This window comes from Ahaetulla prasina, chromosome 1, assembly GCF_028640845.1.
Source record: "Ahaetulla prasina isolate Xishuangbanna chromosome 1, ASM2864084v1, whole genome shotgun sequence".
Classification (NCBI taxonomy): domain Eukaryota; kingdom Metazoa; phylum Chordata; class Lepidosauria; order Squamata; family Colubridae; genus Ahaetulla; species Ahaetulla prasina.
In genome coordinates this window covers 105,804,543-105,832,522 of record NC_080539.1, presented here as the reverse complement: position 1 = coordinate 105,832,522, position 27,980 = coordinate 105,804,543, and the positions used below count along the sequence as shown (strand labels likewise).

The following is a 27,980-nucleotide window of genomic DNA, read 5'->3' as shown; positions in this document are numbered from 1 at the left end:
ACACAGTTGTTCCTGGTTATAAAATATAACCAGATGCCTTCCAGAGCAATTATGCACAAATGCAGAAAACTACCAATCAACAGGGATATGATATGAATTTTGCCTTTGAAACCCAGGCACCTGAGTTGGTGTGGGGCTGGAAAGAACCTAGCCCCTGAATTTGAGACAGAAACACTCAATACCTTTGCAAAGTGATTTTTTGCTCCCCTCACCACTGACAATAAGAACCACAAATATTTTGGGGAAAGTGAAAAGCATTTTATTAAAGGGGTTCAAGATTTTATATAGGGCAGAGAAACAAATGATACATACATTTAATATATATGAGTCAGAAAGATAAATAAGACTTTGATTAGTTATGAGAAAAAAACAAAACTCCTAAACAGTGGCTTGGCGGACCAGTGGGGGTGAAGGAATGTTTCCGTGTGAGCTGCAGGCATGCATGTGAACATACTCAACTTAATTTGTGCAAGTAGGGGTCGCGTGCACCCACCGCTTGTGCAAATGGAGCTTTGAGTGCAAGCACGCACACCCACCACTTGCACAAATGGAGCTGCACATGCACACCTGCTCACCCACCACTTGCTCGGTCCAGTTCCGAATGAAGCGTGGCCAGGTAGTGAGCCGCAGACAGGGGGTTGGGGACCCCCTACCCTAAAATATGTTGTATCTTCTCCTTTTCCAATCAGGCTTGTTTTGGGCTAAATTTTGTGCAATAAAATAAATGGTTTTGGTTTAAAGGGAAAACATGATTTCCTACACTTAAAAAGGAGTGTGAGAAACAGACTCACCAGTCAGAAATTTGACAGGCTCATAAAGTGAAGCAGCAAACAGTTTATTATAAAATATGTTCTTGCAAGAGCGGTTGACCAGCTATGTGGGTTACTCCCAGGAATAGATTTCATCAGCTTTTTATTCCCTCAACCCGAAGTACAAATCCCTCCCTTGCAGCCCCCTTGGACAAAGACTACAGAGACACAATCTTCTCAAAATGCCTCTTCCCCTCTTCATGAACTTCTCCATGTTTTATCTGTCTCCTCACCTTTTGCCCAGTTACCTTTTTTTTTTCTAGATTACCTTTCCCCTTTTTAAAATTGATTTCATAGCCTACAATTCGTATTTATTTACAATCTTAGCAGCATAAGCATAATAAATTGAGGAAAGCAGTTAATTTCTCTACATTCTCAAATGTACCAGGCTGTATGATTAAAACTGTTGGCTAGTCCGCTTGCACAAGCTGACTCACTTATCAGAATAACAGACTCTTCTTGTTTTCCGGTCATAACCTTTTTAGCTTTAATGTCCCAATGTCCTTTTGAACTATTAAACACATATCTCTCTCAAAAGTAGTTTTCTCTGCAAAAACAACCCTAGCCCCATCAGTTTCTTACAGGGGACATGGATGCCATGCTAAAATCCTAATATCACCTTTATTAAAATGCTAATAATGAGGTCTAAAATTCCAAGTAACACTATCCCTTCTTTTCCTGCTCCACAGATTTGTGGTAGAAAATGAAAAGATGGAAATTGTTATGAAAAGTACCCTGACTCATATAGACAAGGGATTCCCAGAAATTTTCAAGGGTGAAGAAAGTTCATTGCATTATTTGAAGTATTCATTTTGATCCTGTGCATGTCGGAATATTGATCATCTTTCACTTTGGCTTTAGCCAAACTGTTTAGCTACCAGAACTGTTAGAAAATAGACATAAATAGCCAGGGTTAATATTTTCAAACCACAGAATTTTGACCACATGAAAGGAAAGTAAATCATGAAGGCCTGGTTCATGGTGTGGTGGAGGTAGGATGTGGAGAGTCTTTTTCATACCATCTTCCAAAAAGAGCCGCCACTAAAAATGGTTTTGACAGGCCTTTCTCACTTATCATCTGTCCATCAGGCAAGACCTGGAGGTAAAAAAAAGTATACATTTAAAAATCACATGTGAAAAACTTTTATTGGAGAAGGAATATGCTTGAGAGTTGCCTTATACCAGGGGTCTCCAACCTTGGCAACTTTAAGACACGTGGACTTCAACTCCCAGAATTCCTCAGCCAGCTTTTCTGGCTGAGGATTCCTGGGAGTTGAAGTCCACACGTTTTAAAGTTGCCAAGGTTGGAGACCCCTGCCTTATACAGACAGCTTAATCATTGAAAATTAAGCACAGCAGTTTCCAAACAGGATTTTTAACTTATTTTTTGCCTTATGAGGCTTACCAAGTGAGTTGCAAAACAATTCAGTTTCATCAATCTCTACTGTTGCCTATTCCAAATAAACATAACATCTGGCTACTCACTGACCTTGGAGGGGAAATGGCCTGATTTGTTTGGAGACCTCTATAATTCATAGTCCTGGTAATTTTGGGGCCAGACTTACAGGTGATATTTGGCAAAGATGTTTTGTCAAAAATTACAGTATAAGCACATAGTGGATAAGGGTTAGAACTCATTCAACTATGAAGGCAGACTTGAGGTACAGGGGTTTACTCTTTGATTCTCCGTATAGGCCTAAACTATAGCATGCACCCTAGATGGCAAGAGAAGTGTCTTCTAGCAGGACTGGGGCACGGTGGCTCAGGGGCTAACACATTGAGCTTGTCAATTGAAAGGTTGGCAGTTCAGCGGTTCGAACCCTTAGTGTTGTGTAATAGGGCAAGCTCCTGTTACTTGTACCAGCTTCTGCCAACCTAGCAGTTCGAAAACATGTAAAAATGCAAGTAGAAAAAATAGGGACCATCTTTGGTGGGAAGATAACAGCTTTCCATGCGCCTTCAGCATTTAGTCATGCCGGCCACATGACCACGGAGATGTCTTTGGATAGGCTGGCTCTTTGGCTTTGAAAGAGAGATGAGCACCACCTTCTAGAGTCGGATGACTAGCACATATGTGCGAGGGGAACCTTTATCTTTACCTTTATAGCATAGACCCTAGATGGCCCTAAGTGTCTTCTTAGCAGGACATGGTCAAACCTTCTCTTTATTATAAGCTTAGAAATTAAGAACATAGGGACTCAGTTTGTCTTTCGTGGCTGAATAATTTAGTATATAACCATAGAGAACAGGCACTGGAGGTCAATAGGCTAGTCCAGTCTAATGTAGCCTGCTTTGGGTGAAACCCTCAGCCCTTCCAGCAAAAGCTGTTCTTCACCCACCACTGTCATGTCCCCATTGGATCCCAGAGAAGGAGGAATTCAAACCGGGACCATCCAATAGGAATGGCACATCTCCCCTGGAATGTTTGGAGAGGCCAGGGGCTGAGGATGATTCTGTCCCAGACCCCTCAGGCATTGGGAGAAGTGGGTTGACCAGACAGGAGCTTCCTGCCTACACAGACATGGTGACGGGATGGGTGGGGTGGGGTGGGGAGAGGCAATGGTGATGAGAGGCAGCAGATCCCTCTGATGTGGAACAGCTACCTCCCCTACTTGATCTGAGGGTATAGAGAGTAGAGTGGAGGCAAACTCAAAGGAGGTCTGCAAGCTGCTCAGGAGAAGGTCTCCCTGCCCCTCCTCACAAGGAAGACTTGACTAGGGTTGACTTAAGCAGAGGTGGAGGGTGGGGGGAGATTGTCTTTATTGGGAACAATTGTTTGCTTTGGCATGCACTCCCCCAGTCTTTGAAAAACTCAGCCTTGACTCATGTTTCTGCCAGTGCCTTGCCTTGTGCTTTTGTTTTGTTGACTTGATTTGCCTTGTAGACCTTGGCGCTGTACCTTGTCCCATGAACGTGCAGCTCGTCTTTGGACTTTCTCTTTGCCTTTGTGAATTGGTTTTGTTGCTTGCTGGCTTTTGTTTGTAGCTGCCTTCAGGGAAGTTTGGGGTGGAGCCTTACCGGGCTGTTGTAGGGCTGTTTGTTGTGGAATTTAACAGAGGAATAAAGGACTCTATTGAAGTCTGCCACTGCCTAGACAATCTGGGACATAACAAACTATTGGTTTTCCAGTGGTTACTTGCTGGATATAATGAGTGCAAGTCTTCTTCACTGAGGGAAAATAGTATATTGGATGAATCACATGGCAAAGTCGTCAACTAATGATATTGCCAAGAAGCAATGGATGGAAACTAATCAAGGAGAGAAGCAACCTAGAACTAAGAAGAATTTCCTGACAGTTAGAACAATTAATCCGTGGAACAACTTGCCTCCAGAAGTTGTGGGTGCTCAGACACTGGAGGCTTTTAAGAAGAGATTGGACAACCATTTGTCCGAAATGGTATAGGGTTTCCTGCCTGAGCAGAGGGTTGGACTAGAAGACCTCCCAACTCTGTTTGTTCTGTTCTGTTCTATTCCATAGAAACTAGTGAAATTGCAGATATATTTTTTTTTAATTTGAAATTATATCCCGCCCTTCTCCGAAGACTCAGGGCGGCTTACATTGTGGAAGGCAATGGTCTCATCCTATTTGTATATAAGATATGCTTTTAACATAATCACAACACCATTCTTGTAACTGCGTATGTATTTTTCAAGTGGCTTATTTCTTAACCTAAAAATATCTCAAGAAGTCAATATGCATGTTGAAGTTGAGAAACTTACCTTAAATTCTCCAGGGGCCAGTTGGGTCCCACTGAGTAGCACTTCAGGAAACACATAGTTAGTGTTAAATGAGCCACTGAGGGAAAAGAAATTGAACCTGGTAACAGCAGTATCAACTCGCTGGCCACATGATTTCTGATTTGTGCCGTTACACTTCAGGATTGTGCAGATCTATAGTCAGAGAGGGGAAAAAGGCTTACATGGAATCGGGTCAACCAAAATGAAGAATAACAGCCCATGCTGTCCCTGATGTTATGTCATCTGGCCTGAGGCGCCCAGGGAACCAGAGATTTGCTTAAATGGTTCTATTGTTGAGGTGGTCATTTTTATCCTCTGTTTGCCAAAAGGGTTTTGTATTTGTTTTTTACATTATTTATTTCCCCCCCTCTCTCTCTCCCCCTCCCTCCCTCCCTCCTTCTCTCTCTCTCTCTCTCTCTCTCTCTCTCTCTCTGTGTGTGTGTGTGTGTGTGTGTGTATGTGAAGGGACATGTGTGTGTGAAGTGGCTAAGACGCTGAGTTTGTCGATCGAAAGGTTGGCAGTTCAGTGGTTTGAATCCCTAGTGCCGCATAACAGGGTGAGCTCCCATTACTTGTCCCAGCTTCTGCCAACCTAGCAGTTCGAAAGCACGTAAAAAATGCAAGTAGAAAAATAGGGATCATCTTTAGTGGGAAGGTAACAGCGTTCCTTGCGCCTTCGGTATATAGTCATGCCGGCCACATGACCATGGAGACGTCTTTGGACAGCGCTGGCTCTTTGGCTTTGAAACGGAGATGAGCACCGCCCCCTAGAGTCAGGAACAACTAGTGACGGGAACCTTTACCTTTCTCTGTGTGTGAGTGTGTGGGGGGTCATCTGATTGTTATATGCCATCAAGAGTCACTTTTGGCAGCTATACAAATTTGGTAAATAAATAAATATGGAGAAAAGATGGAAGAATTGTCTTTTTGTGTGTTGTTTGTGCGTATGTAGCCCTGAGGGCTTTGTCACGCTGAAAGTTTTTTTCCCCTTCAATTCATAGAAAGTAATTTATCATAGAAAGTTTTTCCCCCCTTCTATTCAGTAGAAAGTATTTTATTCAGGTCAGGCATACCCTGAGGCAATGAAGCAGATGTTCCAGGCATCCAATATTGACGCTGAATGTCAAAGCTATTTATATGCCATTTGGTTTTTGCTGACTTTCTAAATAGCCTGCTGCCTTCCACTGTGGTAAAAGATGCCGGTAAAAAGGGCAGTTTAACTGGAAATCTAACTGTTAATAAAATGCCTTAGTCCAGTGGTGAAATCCAATTTTTTTTTTACTACCGGTTCTCTGGGGGTGGCTTGGTGGGCGTGGTGTGGCTTGGTGGGCATGGCAGGGGAAGGATATTGCAAAATCCCCATTCCCACCCCACTCTGGAGTGGGGCGGTTCTCCAAACTACTCAAAATTTCCGCTACCAGTTCTCCGAACTACTCAAAATTTCCACTACTGGTTCTCCAGAACCTGTCAGAACCTGCTAGATTTCACCCCTGCCTTAGTCAGAACAATAATCTGGTCTAGTTCAGATATGGATCCCTGCTCTTCTCCCTTTCATACACGGAAGTCCCACAATCCATCATGCCTCATCGAGTCCTTTACCTGCAAATAATATTCTCCTTCAATCACATGAAGCCCATCAAAAACACCCAAAGCATAAACTTCATCCTCTTGCTTCTCTGCCATACTGTAGTTCAAATAACAGCACAGGTTCTTCTGGCAGACGGTATAGTTTCCTGCCTCTTGCGATAGTTCGGTAAAGGTGAAATTATCAAAATAGATAGGGTTGTGAAATACCGGGCTCTGTGGTGGGAAATGTTGAAGCCCTGATGCATACAAGCTCCAGTTGAAAGGTGGAGGGTAGGTGGGAGAAAGACAGGGACGTGCCTCAATTTCTGCGAGCAGGAGTTTGCCATTCTGGCTTTCCATATCAAAGTGATATGCCTTTGGCCCATTGGGTGTAAAAATGCCGCTCCCTGTGAAGACAAAAGAGATTGAAAGAGCTCTTCATTGTTCTACTGGCAGATCACAACTGTAATGGAATGCAGCTTGTCAGGTTCTTGCTAGAAACTGGCTATGAAAATTTTGCAGAACCTGAAACAAAGCCAGTGTCAGTTTTGGAAGGCAATTTTCTTTTTTGCTTCTTAACTGCCACATATTTTAGCTGGGGAAGTTGGGAGGGGGTTGTTGGAGTGATAAAAAGTTAGTCATAACAACATTCCGTATTCAAGGACATCCTGTGTCTGATGGAGACTGCCTGAAGATTGTATCCAATTGAGTGTGAAGAGTTGATTGGAAAATGTGATGAACTTGGGGTTTGGGGCAGGGCTGTGAAGTGTCAACTGAGTGTGGAAAACCTGGAAGCTTTCAGTTTTGGGTTTTCCCAGCTGTGCCAACATGACATCTCTAATAAATTGGAACTTTGAGGAACCTCAAGCCTCAGAGCTTTATTTCGGTGGGTGTTCCTTGGAACCCTGACAGCCAGATTCATCCCTGATGAGTGAATACAAGAGGCCTGGGTTTCGAACATGGATGATTCAAAATTCTAATCCTGATCAGTTCAGAACTCTGTTTCTTAAACAACTGTTCAGCTTCATCCTGCACATGAACTGCACACTCTTGGTGTCCCTCAGAGAAGGAATAGCAAAAGGAATACAGGTAGTCCTCACTTACTGACAGAAGATGGGGCCAGAAAGTCTATTGCTAAGGTGATGCAGTCATAAAGTGAAATGCCTCATGACTGTGCCAATCTACATCAGTTTATCAGTTCCAGCTGTGATCATTAAATGAAAGTTATGTGGTTGTTAGCAGGGGTGAAATCTACTTAACTTTCCAACCAGTTTGGCAGTGCACGTGTCACCTGCCCACATCGCATGCATGTGTAAACTCTTCTGCGCATGCACAGAGGGTAAAAACAGGTTACTTCCTGGACAAAACCAGGAAGTAACGACGACCAGGTAGGTGGGTGGAGCCTCGAGCTGCCAGCGCTACCGGTTCTCCAAACCACCAGCCATCGTCGCTACCGGATCAGCCGAACCGGGAGCATTTCACCCCTGGTTGTTAGGTGTGACCTCATGTGATCACTTGTGATCTCCTTCTGGCTTCCTCATTGACTTTGCTTTCAGGAACCCAGAAGGGAAAGTTGTAAATGGTGATCACATGACCACAGTTCCCTGCAACATTGTAATTGTTAGCCAGTTATCAAATATTTAAATTATGATCATGAAATTTTGGGGATGATGCAATGGCCACAAATTCGAAGACCAGTTGAATTTTTCACTTGTTTTCAGCACCATTCAGCATCAACTTCAAATGGTTGCTGAATGAGTGGTTGGTAAGTGAGGACTAATGAAATGCACCTAGTTTTCCCTTTGAAGAAAGCCACTTGTGAATCTCTCCCATGTATCCAAATGGATACAGGAAAGTCACAAGAACGATCTATGGAGCAATAATTCCAGATTCCAAGAAATTCATGTAGCCACAGATTTCAGGAAATAGTATTTTTATGTTAACTTCAAAGGTGATGCGATCTGGCATGGGATACATTTTTGTTTTTTGATTCTCCTGGAATAATTAAAAAAGGAAGTTTTTAAAGTTTTTAAAAAGTTATATTTTTTTGTCCATCTAATTTTTTGTTTCACAGCTTTAGCCAGTCCCTGAATTCATTTTTGTATAGCCCTTATAGCTACCTCTAACTGAGCCATTGAATTTTATCACTGTGGCTGATAAAAATCAGAAACAGTTTTTCTAGTGGTTCTATATTTTAGTATAGAAACAATACATAATGAACCTTAATAATAAATAACACTACCAGAAAAAGTCCTAGACTTATCCATGTTTGTGTGATGTCTCTTTTTATGTTTCTGCAATTGCCCTATCTAAAACAAATAATGAATTAAGAGTTGGAGGCAACAGGAGAGTGTTTCTCCCTGGATGACTGAATTACTTTAAGTAAACCATCTTGACATATTCATATCTAATTTATATTTGGTAGAGCAATTTTCAAATGCAATTATTTAACAATCAGGCAGAGTTTTATAAGACAGAATTTTATAAGACGGAATCCATCATCAACCAATACATTACCCTCCACCTAGAAACAAACAACCTACTCTCTAATAAACAATTTGGTTTCAGAAAAAAATTATCATGTAACTTACAACTTCTTCACTGCAAAAATATATGGACTACTAATCTTGATCAAAGCAAAACAATCGATGCAATTTACATAGACTTCTGTAAAGCTTTTGACTCAGTGGTACACGACAAACTTCTCCTCAAATTAAAATCCTACGGCATCTCCGGACCCCTCCACAATTGGATAACCACATTTCTGTCAAACAGACAACAAGTGGTCAAAATAGGCAGTGCCGTATCAAAACCTGTTCCTGTCAATAGTGGCGTTCCCCAGGGCAGTGTTCTTGGACCAACACTCTTCATATTATACATTAATGATCTCTGTGACCATATTAAAAGTAATTGTGTTCTCTTTGCTGACAATGTCAAACTATTTAACACTACCAACAATACAGCTACCCTTCAAAAAGACCTTGACTTTGTGTCAGAATGGTCTAAAACCTTGCAACTCCAAATCTCAACCAGCAAATGCTCTGTCTTACACATTGGAAAAAAGAATCTAAACACTAAATACAAACTCGACGGACATAATTTTATAGATGACCCCCACCCTGTCAAAGACCTTGGAGTCTACATATCCAATGACCTAAGTGCCAAAGCCCACTGCAACTACATCACAAAAAAGGCATTAAGAGTTGTAAACCTAATCTTATGTAGCTTCTTCTCCAGAAACACTATACTACTAACCAGAGCTTACAAAACATTTGCTAGACCAACTCTTGAATACAGCTCGCCTGTCTGGAACCCATACCACATTTTGGACATTAATACAATTGAGCGTGTCCAGAAATATTTTACAAGAAGAGTTCTCCACTCCTCTGAATACAACAAAATACCTTATGCCACCAGACTTGAAATCCTGGGTTTAGAAAACTTAGAACTCCGCCGCCTCTGACAGGACCTGTGTTTAATTCATAGAATCATCTATTGCAATGTCCTTCCTGTTGAAGACTACGTCAGCTTCAATCACAACAATACAAGAGCAAACAATAGATTTAAACTTAATGTTAACCACTCCAATCTTGATTGCAGAAAATATGACTTCAGTAACAGAGTTGTTAATGCTTAGAATACACTACCTGACTCTGTGGTCTCTTCTCAAAGCTTCAACCAAAAACTGTCTACTATTGACCTCACCCCTATCCTAAGAGGTCTATAAGGGGCATGCATAAGAGCACAAACGTGCCTACCGTCCTATCCTACTGTTACTTCATGCTTGTGCTTATGTATGATGTTATGACAAATAAAAAAAAATTTTAATCCATTTTCTTCCAGTTCCTTCCTCTCTGTGCTCTTCTGACTTTGTCCCCGTTGCACTGACTCACTTCTCTTTTTATTCTTTACATTCTGTCAACATGGTCTCTATAGTATTATGCTGAGTCACTTCCAAGTTATTATTTTCCCATTTCAATGTTCTGCTATATTTTATTTATTTAAAACATTTACACAGCCACCCATCTAATAACCAACTCCGCACGTCTCCCAATCAAAAGTTAAAACAGCATAATAGCCATATTAAAACTATAAAACTAAGCACATTAAAAACATTGAAAGCAATGAAAACCTGGCACCAAATTAAATATAATACACCATCTCTCATCATTAAAATAGCAATAGCAATAGCAGTTATACTTATATTCACAGTACTTTGCAGCCCTCTCTAAGTGGTTTTACAGAGTCAGCCTATTGCCCCCAACAATCAGGTCCCCATTTTACTGACCTTGGAATGGTCATCAGCAATAATAAATTTTGTTTTCCACTTTGTTTGCCTATACATTATATGCTTATTTTATACATGTTGATAAGCCTCAGTAAATCACAACAGTTGGACAGATTCCCATTACATGCTAAGCAATGAACTATGGTTCCAAAGCTTTAAAGCTGAGGGTACACAGCATGTCAAGTAAGACAAACAAACCACCTTATGATTTTCTGTGAGGTGTGAAGCCAGTCGTTAATATGTCCTCATTTATATGCATTACTCATATTAAGTTCTAATTTTAAACCAAGTACATAAAGATTGTAATTACCAGTAATGTCCAAACTGGGTTTGTGTATATTAGCTGCAAGGATATTCACACGCATCCCCATTGCCCAGGCTGAGTAATATTGAACAGCAGACAAAAGGGGTAGAGTATTTAACCAAGCAGTTGGAAAAAGGATGGTGTCCACCTTGAATTTTTCCACCAATGAGATGGCAGGTTCACGAAAGTTAAGCATATCAGCACAAGTGAAAACACCAAACTTCCCAAAGGAGGTGTTGAAGCTGACAAACTGTGGCTCCTTCGCAAAATTGAAGTGGATTTCTGAGGCAAAAAGGTTGTACTGTTTATAAAAAGGGAAGAGAGAAAGAGAGAGAGAGAGAGAGAGAGAGAGAGAGAGAGAGAGAGAGAGAAAATTTATATCATTAGAAGAAAAATATTCCCATAAAAACAGGGGTGAACACAAGTGGTCCTGATGTTTTTCTCATAGATATTTGTACTTTATTGCTTTCCTTTACAATGTTATAAAAGAAACTATCAGTGAAAAACCAAGTTATTGATAATAACTGGATTTTATGTTCTCAAAACAAAGAGGTTAACCACTGAATGTTTCATCCTTCAAGTAGCACTTGGAGCAATCCTTGCTCCATGAAGCTCTTATGGAAAAGTCAGGTGAGAGTATATGTTTCTTTTAATTCAAATACAGCAGCACTACTTTATATTTTGTACTTTGTTTGCACAGAGGACTGTCTGACTGATAGAGCTACCATGTTTAGATGGCAACTAATGGACATTACAACATTTGAAGCCTATATTAGTCACTCTAATAATAGTTACCTTGTGATAACGGGCCAGAAACTTTCCTTCTGAATCATAAACAACATTGGTATTGTACTGATAGCGACCATCCCTGGGACACTTAGGATCACTGGAGTTGCAAGGTTTCTTGTCGCCCATGTTGGCGACCACATAGATGCCATAATCCTTTGCCATGCAACTAAGCCTTTTCTGCACTGGGTTAAATCCAAACCTAAAATGGAAAGGAAGAATTGAATGAGAAAGGCAGTATCTAGGATCTAGAAATCGGGTAGATCGAGCCACAGTGCACAGATACTAACTTGGTAAAATGCATTCTTGCTGAGCTGGGATACGGAAGGAAGGAAGAAAGGGAGAAATTTAAATGCTGGTTGATTCAGAAGCAGCAGGTGGGAGAAGTCAGCAGGATAAATTATGAAAACAGCATCGTATCATCAATGGTGCACATTTTGCCCTTTTGCATCTTCATATTGTGTGCCTGGATCAAAGGGCTGGCGCTTGTGTCATGCAATTTTATTTATTTGTCAAGTATGTATTAGATAATATATATAGGCATGAATTGAATACATAAAATGAATACAATTGAAGGGAACACTGGGACAGGGACGGTAGGCACGCTGGTGCTCTTATGCACGCCCCTTACATACCTCTTAGGAATGGGGTGAGGTCAATAGTAGTAGTAGTCAACATACTAAAACTCTCATCATGATCTTTAACTGGGTGACACTTGACCTCTGGTCAGGTCACAGCTGACCAGAATTCTAGAGTTAACTAATATTATCACATCCCTGACAGTCCTAAGACAGAACTGGCTGTGTGACCTTACTATAAATATTCATCCAAACTGCTGAGATTCAGTTACTCATCTCAACTGAGGGCAACATTTTACTTAATATTATCACATCCCTGACAGTCCTAAGACAGAACTGGCTGTGTGACCTTACTATAAATATTCATCCAAACTGCTGAGATTCAGTTACTCATCTCAACTGAGGGCAACATTTTACTTAATATTATCACATCTCTGACAGTCCTAAGACAGAACTGGCTGTGTGACCTTACTATAAATATTCATCCAAACTGCTGAGATTCAGTTACTCATCTCAACTGAGGGCAACATTTTACTTAATATTATCAATAAAATATTTTCCCTGTAAATGATAAAATGGTGTCAAGCTGGTTGTTGTTATTGTTGTTGTTTTGTTTTTTGGAAGATTTAGTTTCACTGATGCCATATAGCTTGGATTGTAAAAGTGGTGTCCTGACGCTAATTTGTATCTGGAACTTTTCTTTTGAGCCAATTGATAACACAGCCACCATGCCTAGTGTGCCAATCAGCTGTTCCACGGTTAGGGGTTTGGCAGTGGTAATGAAGCCAGCAGAACTGGTTCTTAAACATTCAGCAGTACATCATTGCCTTTAAGTGACTGACTATGCAAAACAAGGAGTGTCTGCTGTTGTGTCCTTTCATTAATAAAGTGACTCAAATTCACTGAATTCTTGACTGTGCCTGGATCAAAGGGCTGGCGCTTGTGTCATGCAATTTTATTTATTTATTTATTTATTTATTTATTTATTTATTTATTTATTTATTTATTTATTTATTTATTTATTTATTTCATTTGTCAAGTATGTATTAGATAATATATATAGGTCTTTGGTTGTTCGGGTTTTCTCCCGTGTAAAATTGGAAGTGTCTTGGCGACGTTTTCAAGTCTCTTATAAAAAGTTTTATTTTACAATCTTATCAAATAATTCATCCAATGTACAGTTATATACAATTAGTCGGGCCTGCCCAGTCACCACCCCTTTTAACCTTCTTCCTCTTCTACCTTCTTTTACTTTCCAAACCTTCCTCTCCTTCTCTTATCTACCTCCTCTCCTCCACCCTACACTCTTCTCCTCTTCTACCCCTCTTCCTTCCTCTTCTCCTCTTTCCTACCTCCTACTCTCTCTTTTTTCCCTCCCCACTGTTCTAAAATGGCAACTGGTCAGACCCGACCCTACATTAATTATCTTCAATAATCCCTGTACATTAACCATCACTCCATCACTAACCTCAACCCCCCAATTCCCTTCCCCTTTACCCCCCACCCCCCACCCCGACTTCCCAGAACAAAATGCAGGGTATCAAAACTAACAATCATAATCTAAAATAATTCCTAAATTATAATCTCTAGTCTCTCCACGCTTATTCACACTCTCAATTCCCCTCTCCTTCAAAAATATATCTAATACAAATTATTTCCTAAATTTACTCATATGCTATTTGATATTTTTTTATCTGATACTTATTTTGAATATAATCAATCCACATTTTCCATTCTAAAATATATTTTTCTTGTGTATAGTCTTTCAAGTAAGCAGAGATTTTTGCCATTTCTGCCAGATTTGATACTTTAAGAGTCCATTCTTCAATTGTAGGTAATTCTTCTTTCTTCCAATATTGAGCAATCAAAAGTCTTGCGGCTGTTATTAAGTTCAGAATCAATTTAGTCTCTATAGCTGTACAATCCATAATTATTCCTAGTAAAAAGAACTGCGGGGTAAACTTAATCTTCTTTTTCAAAATATTCTGCATAATCCACCATACTTTAATCCAAAATGCTTTAACTTTTTTACAAGTCCACCATATATGATAATAAGTAGCATCTTCACAATCACATCTCCAGCATTTAGCCTGTACATTAGGATACATACATGACAATTTTTGGGGGTCTAAATGCCATCTATAAAACATCTTATAAAAATTTTCTCTCATATTTTGCGCTTGTGTAAATTTAACATTCCTCACCCAAATTCTTTCCCAAGTTTCCAACATTATTGGTTGCTGAAAATTTTGTGCCCACTTAATCATACAATCCTTAACCAAATCAGTCTCTGAATCTATTTCTACTAATACATTATACAACCTCTTAATATGCTGTTGACCTTGATCTCTCATTTGTTTTAACAAATTATCCTCAATTTGCTTAACACCTATTTTTTGATCTAATTTCCATCTAGCTTGTAGTTGTCCATATTGGAACCATGTATAATTTTTCCCTTCTTCCCCCATCTTTTCTCTAGATTTTAATTGTAATTCCCTTTTCCATACAAAGAAGTTCTTTATAAGTAACTACCTCCATCTTTTGATATATATTTATATTTTCTATCATGTGTCTCGGGTTTGCCCATATTGGAATCTTTCCATCTAATTTGTATTGATATTTCCTCCAAACCCTCAATAATGCATTTCTAATTATATTATTTTTAAATATTTTATCAACTTTCTTATCATATAATAAATAGGCATGCCACCCATATAACAAACCATAACCTTCTATATTCAGAACTCTTTCCTCAGTTAAATTAATCCAATCAGTAATTAATGATAAAACAACTGCTTCATAATACAATTTTAAATTAGGCATTTTAAGACCCCCCCTTTCCTTATATCCTGCATTACTTTTAATTTTATTCTTGGTTTTTGCCCATCCATACAAATTTACTAATCCCTTTTGCCATTCCTGTAATTTAATATCATTCTTAAACACCGTATCATTTGAAACAAAACAAAAACCTGGGCAAAACATTCATTTTATAGCCGCTATTCTTCCCAGCAAAGATAGTTGTAACTTCTTCCAACTCTCCATTTCTTTCCATACCTTCTGCCACAATACCTCATAATTATTTTTGTATAATTTAACATTTGAAGCTGTAATATATATTCCTAAATATTTAACCTTTTAACGATTTCAAAACCTGAAGTTCTTTCTAACTCTTCTTTTGTTGTATATTCATATTTTTAGTTATCATCTTTGTCTTTTGCTGATTCACCTTAAATCCAGATACTTTACCATACTGACCAATTATATCTTTTAAACCAGTTACTGAGTATATTGGTTGAGATACAGTAACAACCAGGTCATCTGCAAAAGCTCTTAATCTATAATCTTGATGTTTAACTCTAATTCCCTTTATTCGATCGAACCACGTATGTTATTCAGAAGAATTTCTAAAGTTAAAATAAAAGTAATGGGGACAAGGGACATCCCTGTCTCGTCCCTTTCTCAATTTTAAAAGTTTCTGTTAACCCACCATTTACTATTATTTGTGCTGTTTGCTTCTGATATATTGCTTTAATTGCACGAATAAAATAATCCCCAAATTGCATTTTTCTATTACTTTAAACAAAACTGCCAATCCAATCTATCAAAAGCTTTTTCAGCATCCAAAAAAAGGAATGCCGCTGATACTTGGTTGTTTCGTTCCAAATATTCAAGTAAATTTACGATTTGCCTCACATTATATCTCATCTGCCTACCCTTAATAAATCCTGACTGATCATTATGAATTATTTGATTCATCACTGGCATTAATCTATTAGCCAATATCTTGGTAAATATCTTGTAATCAGTATTTAAAAGTGATATAGGCCTATAATTCTCTGCTTTAATACCATCTCGATCTTCCTTCGGTATTAACGAAATAAAGGCTGTCCTCCATGAAGGGGGAACATCTCCTCCCATTTGAATTTTATTAAATAACTCTTTAAGTGGTTCAACCATCTCATTTTGTAAATTTTTATAATAAACAGCTGTTAAACCATCTGTTCCTGGTGCTTTACCGATTTTAAGTTGTTTGATTGCTAAGAAAATTTCCTCTGAAGTAATTAATTGATTCAATTCTTCTCTTTGATTTTCTGTAAGCTCACAAATATTTTGTTGTTGTAAATATCTTTCTATCTCTGTATCATCAACCATATCCCTAGAATATAACTTACTATAATACTCTAAAATGCTTTTTAATCAAGTTCTTTTGATAAACTTCCTTACCCCTATATTCTATTTTATCAATCGCTCGTGATTTTCTGTTTTTCCTTATTAAATAGGCAAGCCATCTTCCTGGCTTATTGGCATTATTAAACGTATTATGTTTTACATATTGTAAATTAATTGCTACTTGATCTGCCATCAACATATTAAACTGACCTCTCAATATATTTATTGATTCTTTTATTTTACTATTTCCTGGGCTATTTATCAATAATTGTTCTTTCTTTTTAATTTCCTCTTCCAGTTCCCTCTTCCTTTCTGCAATTTATTTTTGTATTTAATATTCATTTGTATAAGATTTCCTCTCATATAAGCCTTACTGGAGTCCCAAATCATCTCTATAGATGTCTCTTTTTTCATATTCATAATAAAAAATTCTTTCATTTGTTTTTTACATTCATTTACATTTTGTTCATATTTAAACAAATTCTCATTCAACCTCCATGATCTCCTAGCCTCCTTTTCCCGATCAAATTCAATCCAAACTGGACTATGATCAGATAAAGTTCTTGAACAAATCTTCGTCTTCTTCACTCTAGAATACAAGTCATTAGTAATCAAAATAAAATCAATCCTCGAAAATGATTGGTGCCTATCAGAAAAGAAGGTAAAATCCCTCTCTTCTGTATTATGTTCTCTCCAAATATCTCTTAATTCCAAGTCCTCCATCATATCAAAAAAAGCCTTTGGTAATTAAGATCTAATATGTGTTTCTTGTAAACAAGTAATATCATTTTTAAATTGTTTCAAATAGTGAAATACTTTCCTTCTCTTCTGCGGTGAATTCAAACCATTAACATTCCAAGATAATAGTTTAATTGCCATTATCGGCCAAAGGAAACTTTTGGAACACTAGCCGCAAATCACATTTTGCTTTAGGCCTTGCTCCTCCCACTGTTTCCGTTGTAGTGGTTGCCAGTTGTTGTTGTGCCTTCATCTCTTGTTCCTTGCGTTTAGCAGCAGCTCTTGTCAGCCTTTGTTCTTTTGAATCTGGACCCGTCATAGGTATTTCCAACACTTGTAATAAATCTTCTTCCATCGCAATCTGTTCTTGAACCTGCTTCACTTCTCTTTCCTTCACTTCAGTCTCCTTTCTTCTAGCATCCAGTGGAGAAAGACTTCCAACTTTAATGCCTCAACATAAAATTCTCTTGCTTTTCCAACTGTATTGAGACGATGTACTTTCCCTGCATAATATACTATTATACCAGTTGGAATATCCCATCTATATTCAATCTGACGTTTTTTAAGTTCATTCACCAGGAAGGCAAATTCCTTTCTAGCTCTTAACATTTTTGGTGGAATTTCCTTTAATATTAAAATATCCTGACCAGCAATCTGAATCTTCTCCCCTTATATGAGGCTTGCAAAATCTGATTTCTCACTGTTCTATTTGTAAAATAAATAACAACATCCCTTGGCAACTTTTTTTGCCTTGCTATCCAAGAATTCACACGATATATTTTATCAATTTGATAAGCCACATCTGCTGGACGAGCTGCTAATATCTCAGCAAATACTTCAGAAAAAATTTCCCTTAAATCCTCTTCTTTATTCTCTTTCAGACCACGAATTCTTAGAGCAAATTCCATATTTCTGTATTGTATCAAAACTATTTCATCCTCTGTCTTTTCCATTTTACTTTGAAATTCAGCCATTTTATTTTCTAATTTTAAATTACATTGCTTAATTACTTCAACCTCCTCTTCCAATAAAATCACATTCGTTGCCAAACTTTGTACTGCCATTACAAATCCTTCTTTAACTTCTTTATTTCCCACTTGAATTTCTGATATCTGCTCTTTCATTTCAGACATCTCATCAGTTATAACTTTAAATTTTCTTCTATAAAGCCTTTTAAGTTCTCTTGTAACGCCTCTAAATTCAATGTTCTAGTCTCTGCTGTATGAGCTGGAGAGGCACCAGCTGATAAAGTTCCAGAGCTCTTTGTTACAGTAGACTTTAATTGTTTGGCTGCCATCTTCTATAAAATTATTTATTTATTTATTTCCAACTTAATATTCACTTTAAATCTTCTTAACTCTGAAAAACACAGTCTTTTAAAGCAGTATTTAAAAATCTCCTAGATTCTATCAGCAGGCAGCAAAGAGTTAAAGCAGCAAGTAACATGCAAATTACCAACTGCAGAGGCACACGCTGAAAGTATCACTTTCGCTTTCCACTCGTTAACTTGTTAACAATTCGCCTCCATTTTCTTGCTGTTTTCAAGCTTGTTACAAAGTATCGGGAATCGGCTTGGCTACTTGCATAAAGTTCTCCCACTTTCGTTCTGTCCGGTATAATCCTTTATTGTCCAAAATAAATCTCGGCGTTTGGTCGTGGTGATTGGTTCCGCCAAAGCAGAAGAATCCTCGGATCTGGAGCACTTGGGTTACTGGAGGAACTTAACCCTTCAAACCCCTTTTTCTCAGGGGCTTTAGGAAATTATCACATCCCTGACAGTCCTAAGACAGAACTGGCTGTGTGACCTTACTATAAATATTCATCCAAACTGCTGAGATTCAGTTACTCATCTCAACTGAGGGCAACATTTTACTTAATATTATCAATAAAATATTTTCCCTGTAAATGATAAAATGGTGTCAAGCTGGTTGTTGTTGTTGTTGTTTTGTTTTTTGGAAGGTTTAGTTTCACTGATGCCATATAGCTTGGATTGTAAAACTGGTGTCCTGACGCTAATTTGTATCTGGAATTTTTCTTTTGAGCCAATTGATAACACAGCCACCATGCCTAATGTGCCAATCAGCTGTTCCACGGTTAGGGGGTTGGCAGTGGTAATGAAGCCAGCAGAACTGGTTCTTAAACATTCAGCAGCACATCATTGCCTTTAAGTGACTGACTATGCAAAACAAGGAGTGTCTGCTGTTGTGTCCTTTCATTAATAAAGTGACTCAAATTCACTGAATTCTTGACTGTGCCTGGATAGGGATTTGTTTTACCCTGCAAACTCTGTTGAGGCAGGTAGGGTGTTCTCTTGTGAACTCTAGTACCTCTGGCTCCTAGCTTCTTCAGGAGGCTGGGGAGGGAAAAGTAGCTGGATCTAGAACTGTGATGGCAAACCTATGGCACGTGTGCCAGAGGTGACACGCAGTGATCTCTCTGTGAGCGTGCAAGTCGTCGCCCCAGCTCAGCTCTGCTGCGCATGCGCGTGCACCTCCCACTGGCCAGCTGGTCTTTGGGTCTCTGCTACACATGTGCAGGGGGTGGGGTGCATGCATGGTGTGTTGCACGCACATACATGGGTGGTGGGGTGCATGTGCGGGGCCACAGGGGGATGGGGTGCACACAGGGGTGCACACGCATGTGTGGGGGGCAGGGGACATGAGGGGGTGCTGCGTGCGCAGGGCACATGCGAGGGATGTCACACACACATGCAGGGGTTGGGGTGCATGTGTGGGGCCGCATGTGGGGGCGCATTGCATTTTGAGGCTTTGGGCACTCGGTCCAGAAAAGATTAGCCATCACTGATCTAGAAGATAGGAATTAGGAGACAGGATCAAATTGCTAATTACCTTGAAGATGGCAGTGGATTGATCCCTGCTGAAGAGAATTTCCCTGGGTTCAGCTATACTTGATAATTACCGTCCTACCTCCACCCTACTTTTTTCTAGGAAAGGCTGCTGGGAAGGTGGTAGGGCTTGAATTACAGAGTGCCTTAAAGGGAATAAAATGTCTGAAATCCTTGCACGTCACAATTGAGACCAGGACATCAGATGGAGGGCTCAATTGTTTTGGTGGATGACATCTCTGGTGGATGACATTTTTCAAGACCTGGACTGGGAAAATATGTCCTTTCTAAACCAACTCCTGGTTTGTTTCTACCGAACATAAGATCCTTTTGAATTGTCTGCAAGAGTTAGGAGTAAAGAGTATTTTTCTATAATAATTCTGATCCGTTCTAAGTAGGTAAAAGCAGCTGGTTGGGTGGCAGGGAACAGAAGTCCGCTCAGTGAACCCAGCACTGCAGGGATCGTCCCTGTCACCCGTACTTTTAAACTTTTGCATAAAATTGTTGGAAGAGGCTACCCATTGCTTTTTATTTATTTATTTTTTTATTTTTCAAATTTATATACCGCCCTATCTCCCTAAGGACTCAGGGCGGTTCACAGGCAGTTAAAATACATATAAATACAAATTAAAAAACAACAATTAAAAAACTTATTCTATTGCCTAATTTAAAAACAATATAAATAATAAAAAACCCCTTAAAACCAATAACTTTAAAATCTAATCCAGTCCCGCGCAGATGAATAAGTGCGTTTTAAGCTCGCGACGAAAGGTTCGGAGGTCCGGAAGTTGACGAAGTCCTGGGGGGAGTTCGTTCCAGAGGGTGGGAGCCCCCACAGAGAAGGCCCTTCCCCTGGGTGTCGCCAGACGGCACTGCCTAGCTGACGGCACCCTGAGGAGTCCCTCTGTGGGAGCGCACGGGTCGGTGAGAGGTATTTGGTAGCAGTAGGCGGTCCCGTAAATAGCCCGGCCCTATGCCATGGAGCGCTTTAAAGATTGTCACCAACACCTTGAAGCGCACCCGGAAGGCCACAGGTAGCCAGTGCAGTCTGCGCAGGATAGGTGTAACACGGAGCCCGAGGCTCCCTCTACCACCGGCGCAGCCACGTTCTGGACCAACTGAAGCCTCCGGATGCCCCTCAAGGGGAGCCCCATGTAGAGAGCATTGCAGTAATCCAGGCGAGACGTCACGAGGGCGTGAGTGACCGTGCATAAGGCATCCCGGTCTAGAAAGGCGCACTGGCGCACCAGGCGAACCTGGTGAAAAGCTCTCCTGGAGCGGCCGTCAAATGGTCTTCAAAAGACAGCCGTTCATCCAGGAGAACGCCCAGATGCGCACCCTCTCCATCGGGGCCAATGACTCGCCCCAACAGTCAGCCGAGGACTCAGCTGACTGTACCGGGATGCCGGCATCCACAGCCACTCAGTCTTGGAGGATTGAGCTTGAGCCTGTTTCTCCCCATCCAGACCCGTCGGCCTCCAAACACCGGGACAGCACTTGATAGCTTCATTGGGGTGGCCCGTGTGAAAAGTACAGCTGGGTGTCATCAGCGACAGCTGGTACCTCACACCGAAGCCACTGATGATCTCACCCAGCGGCTTCATATAGATGTTGAACAGAAGGGGCGAGAGAATCGGCCCCTGCGGCACCCCACAAGGGAGGCGCCTCGGGGGCGGCCTCTGCCCCCCTGTCAACACCGGCTGCGACGGTCGGAGAGATAGGAGGAGAACCACCGATAAACGGTGCCTCCCACTCCCAATCCCCCAACCGCGCAGCAGGATCCCATGGTCGATGGTACCGAAACCCGCTGAGAGGTCTAATAGGACCAGGGCAGAGGAACAACCCCTATCCCTGGCCCTCCAGAGATCATCCACCAACGCGACCAAAGCCGTCTCCGTGCTGTAACCGGGCCGGAAACCGGACTGGAACGGGTCTAGATAGACAGTTTCATCCAGGTGCAGAGGAAACTGATATGCCACCATATTTCTACAACCTTCGCATGAGCGGGTTGGAGACGACGATAATTACCTAAGACAGCCGGGTCCAGGAGGGCTTCTTGAGGAGGGCCTCACCACCGCCTCTTTCAAGGCGGCCGGAAAGACTCCTCCAACAAGGAGGCACTCAGAATCGCCTGAGCCAGCCTCGTGTCACCTCCTGAGTGGCCAGCACCAGCCAGGAGGGCACGGGTCCAGTAAACACGTGGTGGCATTCAGCCTACCCAACAACCTGTCCATGTCCTCGGAGCCACAGGGTCAAACTCATCCCAACAAATGTCACCAAGACCACCCTCAGACGCCTCATCTGAATCGCCGCAATTTTGGTCTAGACCGTCTCGAGCTGAACGATTTTATCGATAGATAACCGTTAAACTCCTCAGCACGCCCCTGCAACGGGTCATCCCGCCTCCCCTGGTGAAGGAGGGAACGGGTCACCCAAAGGGCGGCTGGGCGGTTATCTGCCGACGCAATGAGGGAGGAGGCGAGCAACGCCGCTTCCTCAGTGCCACTAGGTAGGTCCTAGTATAGGACCCAACTAGTGTCCGATCAGCTTCTAAACGGCTAGACCTCCAGGAGCTCTCTAGGCGTCTTCTCCGGCGTTTCATCCCCTCAGCTCCTCGGAGAACCAAGGAGCCGGTTGGGATCTGCGCCGGGTCAGAGGTCGCAGAGGCACGACACGGTCTAAAGCCCCAGCCGCAGCCCGCTGCCAGGCTGCGGCTAGTTCCTCTGCCGTGCCGTGAGCCAGACCCTCAGGAAGTGGCCCAAGCTCCGTCCGGAACCTCTCCGGGTCCATCAGGCGCCTGGGACGGAACCAACGTTGTGGTTCCGCCTCCCGCGGTGTTGAGTGGCGGTCAGAAAGTCCAGGCGAAGGAGAGAGTGATCTGACCATGACAAAGGTTCTATGACTACATCTCTCAAATCCAGATCCTTCACCCACTGTCCAGAGATAAAAATAAGATCCAGAGTGCCACCCCCGATGTGAGTGCGGCCATCAACTACTTGTGTCAGGTCCAAGGCCGTCATGGAAGCTATGAACTCCCGAGCCACTGTCGATGACGAGCCGGCAGATGGCAAGTTAAAGTCCCCATGACTAAAAGTCTGGGGTCTCCACTGCCACCCCGGCAAGCACCTCCAGGAGCTCGGCAGGGCAGCTGTCACGCAGCAAGGAGCCAGGTACGTGACCAGCAAGCCCATCTGACACCTATGACCCCATCTCACAAAGAGGGATTCACACCCGCAATCTGAGGTACAGTGGTCTCCTCGGCTCTAGACTCTCTTTAATAGCAACCGCCACCCCCACCCCTACCCTGGGCCCTCGAGACAGACAGACAGACAGACAGACAGACAGACAGACAGACAGACAGACAGACAGACAGACAGACAGACAGACAGACAGACAGACAGACAGACAGACAGACAGACAGACAGACAGACAGACAGACAGACAGACAGACAGACAGACAGACAGACAGACAGACAGACAGACAGACAGACAGACAGACAGACAGACAGACAGACAGACAGACAGACAGACAGACAGACAGACAGACAGACAGACAGACAGACAGACAGACAGACAGACAGACAGACAGACAGACAGACAGACAGACAGACAGACAGACAGACAGACAGACAGACAGACAGACAGACAGACAGACAGACAGACAGACAGACAGACAGACAGACAGACAGACAGACAGACAGACAGACAGACAGACAGACAGACAGACAGACAGACAGATAGATAGATAGACGGAGAGACAGACAGACAGACAGACAGACAGACAGACAGACAGATAGATAGATAGATAGATAGAAAGAAAGACAGAGAGACAGAGAGACAGACAGACAGACAGACAGACAGACAGACAGACAGACAGACAGACAGACAGATACCCACCACTTCACTGAAGTGTAAGAAGAGAGAGGTGCTATAGATTGATTAGATTTTCAAGATTCTATTGTTATAGCCAGTCTCAGTTCAAGTATCCTGAACTTTCCTGTGGAGTTGATTTTATGGTCTAGTCTATCTAGTGGGGCTGACATTTCTGCTGATAATATCCACATGTTTCAACCCAGAGCCAGTTCAGAAGTCCAGTAGACTCTTGATCTGGTGTCTACAGGCTGGGTGGGATAGAACAGGTTGAAGGTGAATTCCACCAAGAGAGGAATATTGTTTGTTCAGAAAACCTTTTCCCATTGTATCTGCTTGGGCCATAATATTCCGACGGGGCAGCACTCCCCCAAAGGAAATTAACTTGATTTTTACAGAGCATTATGCTCTCAGATATACAAAAGTACAGTAAACTAAGGGATTTAAAATATGACTATATTACATGGGAAAAGCTATTGCCATGCTGACACCTACTGCCAGAAATCTGGGCAGACAAGTTTACGATTGCTTATCAATTCAGTCTTGTACAATATTTTTAGAACGCCATCATTCTCAACTTAAAGTAATAAAATCCACAAAATGTGTATGAACATTCTCTCTCAGAGACTTGTTTAATTATGGCAATATACTTCCCAAAGAAACCAGCTTTAATAAATTTAAATACAGAAAGATATTTTTTTTAATGAGAAATCAAATTTCACCGGAAATCACTTGCAAAACTCACATTTTAACAGCATTTCCTAATTGCATGTGCAATCTCACTCAAACAAAATTGATAATAATAATACATAATAAAATATTGTATATATGAGGTAAATAAAGTTGTGTGGCTATTCTTAATTACCCAACCAGGTCTCCATGCGCCTATAAGATCTGCTTTGGATTGAATCAGTGGTATAGAAAGTAATGAAAATAACCTTGAAGCTATACAGGAAGCTGTTGTTTAGGCAAAAGGGGATGATGAAATATTTTTCATCAAAATGCCCAGATGATATTTGGAAATGGTACAGACAGATACCCACCACTTCACTGGAGTGTAAGAAGAGAGAGGTGCTATAGATTGATTAGATTTTCAAGATTCTATTGTTATAGCCAGTCTCAGTTCAAGTATCTTAAGCTTTCCTGTGGAGTTGATTGTATGGTCTAGTCTACCTAGTGGGGCTGACGTCTCTGCTGATAATATCCACATGTTTCAACCCAGAGCCAGTTCAGAAGTCCAGTAGACTCTTGATCTGGTGTCTACAGGCTGGGTGGGATAGAACAGGTTGAAGGTGAATTCCACCAAGAGAGGAATATTGTTTGTTCAGAAAACCTTTTTGCATTGTATCTGCTTGGGCCATAATATTCCGACGGGGCAGCACTCCCCCAAAGGAAATTAACTTGATTTTTACAGAGCATTATGCTCTCAGATATACAAAAGTACAGTAAACTAAGGGATTTAAAATATGACTATATTACATGGGAAAAGCTATTGCCATGCTGCCACCTACCGCCAGAAATCTGGGCAGACAAGTTTACGATTGCTTATCAATTCAGTCTTGTACAATATTTTTAGAACGCCATCATTCTCAACTTAAAGTAATAAAATCCACAAAATGTGTATGAACATTCTCTCTCAGAGACTTGTTTAATTATGGCAATATACTTCCCAAAGAAACCAGCTTTAATAAATTTAAATACAGAAAGATATTTTTTTTAATGAGAAATCAAATTTCACCGGAAATCACTTGCAAAACTCACATTTTAACAGCATTTCCTAATTGCATGTGCAATCTCACTCAAACAAAATTGATAATAATAATACATAATAAAATATTGTATATATGAGGTAAATAAAGTTGTGTGGCTATTCTTAATTACCCAACCAGGTCTCCGTAACGCCTATAAGATCTGCTTTGGATTGAATCAGTGGTATAGAAAGTAATGAAGATAACCTTGAAGCTATATAGGAAGCTGTTGCTTAGGCAAAAGGGGATGATGAAATATTTTTCATCAAAATGCCCAGATGATATTTGGAAATGGTACAGACAGATACCCACCACTTCACTGAAGTGTAAGAAGAGAGAGGTGCTATAGATTGATTAGATTTTCAAGATTCTATTGTTATAGCCAGTCTCAGTTCAAGTATCCTGAACTTTCCTGTGGAGTTGATTTTATGGTCTAGTCTATCTAGTGGGGCTGACATTTCTGCTGATAATATCCACATGTTTCAACCCAGAGCCAGTTCAGAAGTCCAGTAGACTCTTGATCTGGTGTCTACAGGCTGGGTGGGATAGAACAGGTTGAAGGTGAATTCCACCAAGAGAGGAATATTGTTTGTTCAGAAAACCTTTTTGCATTGTATCTGCTTGGGCCATAATATTCCGACGGGGCAGCACTCCCCCAAAGGAAATTAACTTGATTTTTACAGAGCATTATGCTCTCAGATATACAAAAGTACAGTAAACTAAGGGATTTAAAATATGACTATATTACATGGGAAAAGCTATTGCCATGCTGCCACCTACCGCCAGAAATCTGGGCAGACAAGTTTACGATTGCTTATCAATTCAGTCTTGTACAATATTTTTAGAACGCCATCATTCTCAACTTAAAGTAATAAAATCCACAAAATGTGTATGAACATTCTCTCTCAGAGACTTGTTTAATTATGGCAATATACTTCCCAAAGAAACCAGCTTTAATACATTTAAATACAGAAAGATATTTTTTTTAATGAGAAATCAAATTTCACCGGAAATCACTTGCAAAACTCACATTTTAACAGCATTTCCTAATTGCATGTGCAATCTCACTCAAACAAAATTGATAATAATAATACATAATAAAATATTGTATATATGAGGTAAATAAAGTTGTGTGGCTATTCTTAATTACCCAACCAGGTATAATTCTGCCTTTACAGTACAGATACAAATTGGAATCACTGTTGTGCACATTACAAGAGCCTTAGAAAAACCGACTGTTATTTCACTATAAGAATGGAGAAGCATGCTTATAAGTAACTGAGACTCATTATACTACTTTGTGTACTGAGCTTATTTATTAAATTTATATGCTACTCATCAGAGGTGGGTTTCCAATATTTTTACCACCGGTTCGCCCCCTGTGTCTGCCTTCCACACATGCGCATGGACCTCTGCACATGTGCTTTGCTTGCTCGCACACCTTCTGTGCATGCACCCAGCCTCAAAAACATAGGACATTATAAAGCCAGGGTATGTGGGCGGCCACCCGCAATCTCTGCTACCGGTTCACCTGAACTGGTACGAACTGCCTGAATACCATCTCTGCTACCCATCACACTAGCCAAAGTGACTCTTCACTTTCTACTTAGATTTCATGAGATTACCTTTCTGGATCATTGCATGGAATCCAGTTTACTTCAGGATCTGGTATATCCTCAAGATAAGGATAAAGTGTTTCCCGAGTAAAGACCCACCCATAAATGCCATCTTCAGGGGTCACAATGATACGGGCTCCCTACAAAAAGAAAAGAAGAATAATGCTGGTTCAATTAAGAGATTCCACTGCTTCCAAGAACAAAGAAGATGGAACTTACTATCCCTGCATGTGTTTCACCTGTTCAGCAGCTGTTTTGATGGCTTCTTCTAAGATGTCTAGATTTCTGTTCATTAAATTCACGGCTTCTTCTGGAGAGACAAGTTTTGGGGTGGGTCCTGTAAGTATAACAGCATGCTCATAGACGGCAGCAAGGAATGTTTCCACAGCAGAGGCCCCAACAATAAGCCCAGTCAGGAAGACAACCCAATAGTGAGGCTGGAAGGCAGCCATGCTTACAGAGCCTAATTCTGGCTCAGACTGAAACCAAATGGAAGGTCTGTTTATCTTAAGAAGAAGGGAGGGATGGAGTTATTTGGTGAGTGACAATTTCCCTGTTACATCACCAGCTAATCTAGGAGAAGAGTATATTGCAAAACGCAGTGATTACCACATTACATTTTGTACCGGAACTTCCTGAAAGTAGAATTATCTTTATTAAGAAACACGTTAGAAGAGATTCAGTTCCTGAAATGAATTCAGTTTGCCCTAACCTGACACTGTAACTGGGAAATTTCCCATTCAGGTTTCAAGACACTTAGTAGAAAAAGTCAACCAATTACTTTGTATTCCACAATCAGATCAGAAGCATAACTTTTTCTAAAAAATTACCAGAGATAATAGGAAATGTCTGTTAAGCCAGTACATACTAGATTTCAGTAAATGGAGGGGCACTTAACATTCCCTTCTCACCAGAGTCAAT

At 40.8% G+C, this 27,980-nt stretch overlaps 1 protein-coding gene across 1 annotated transcript; it reads right to left on the bottom strand.

Annotated features, from left to right (window-relative positions):
• Positions 1 to 32: 32 nt before the first annotated feature.
• On the bottom strand, positions 33 to 27,569 carry LOC131192449 (pantetheinase-like). The gene is made up of 7 exons (XM_058171609.1): positions 27,299 to 27,569; positions 27,069 to 27,199; positions 11,501 to 11,693; positions 10,712 to 11,006; positions 6,147 to 6,520; positions 4,530 to 4,700; positions 33 to 1,905 (listed from the first exon to the last, which is right to left on the bottom strand). Exons 1-7 carry the CDS (start codon positions 27,509 to 27,511, stop codon positions 1,786 to 1,788), a joined length of 1,497 nt encoding a protein of 498 aa, XP_058027592.1. The 5' UTR covers positions 27,512 to 27,569; the 3' UTR covers positions 33 to 1,785.
• Between the last annotated feature and the right edge of the window lie 411 nt (positions 27,570 to 27,980).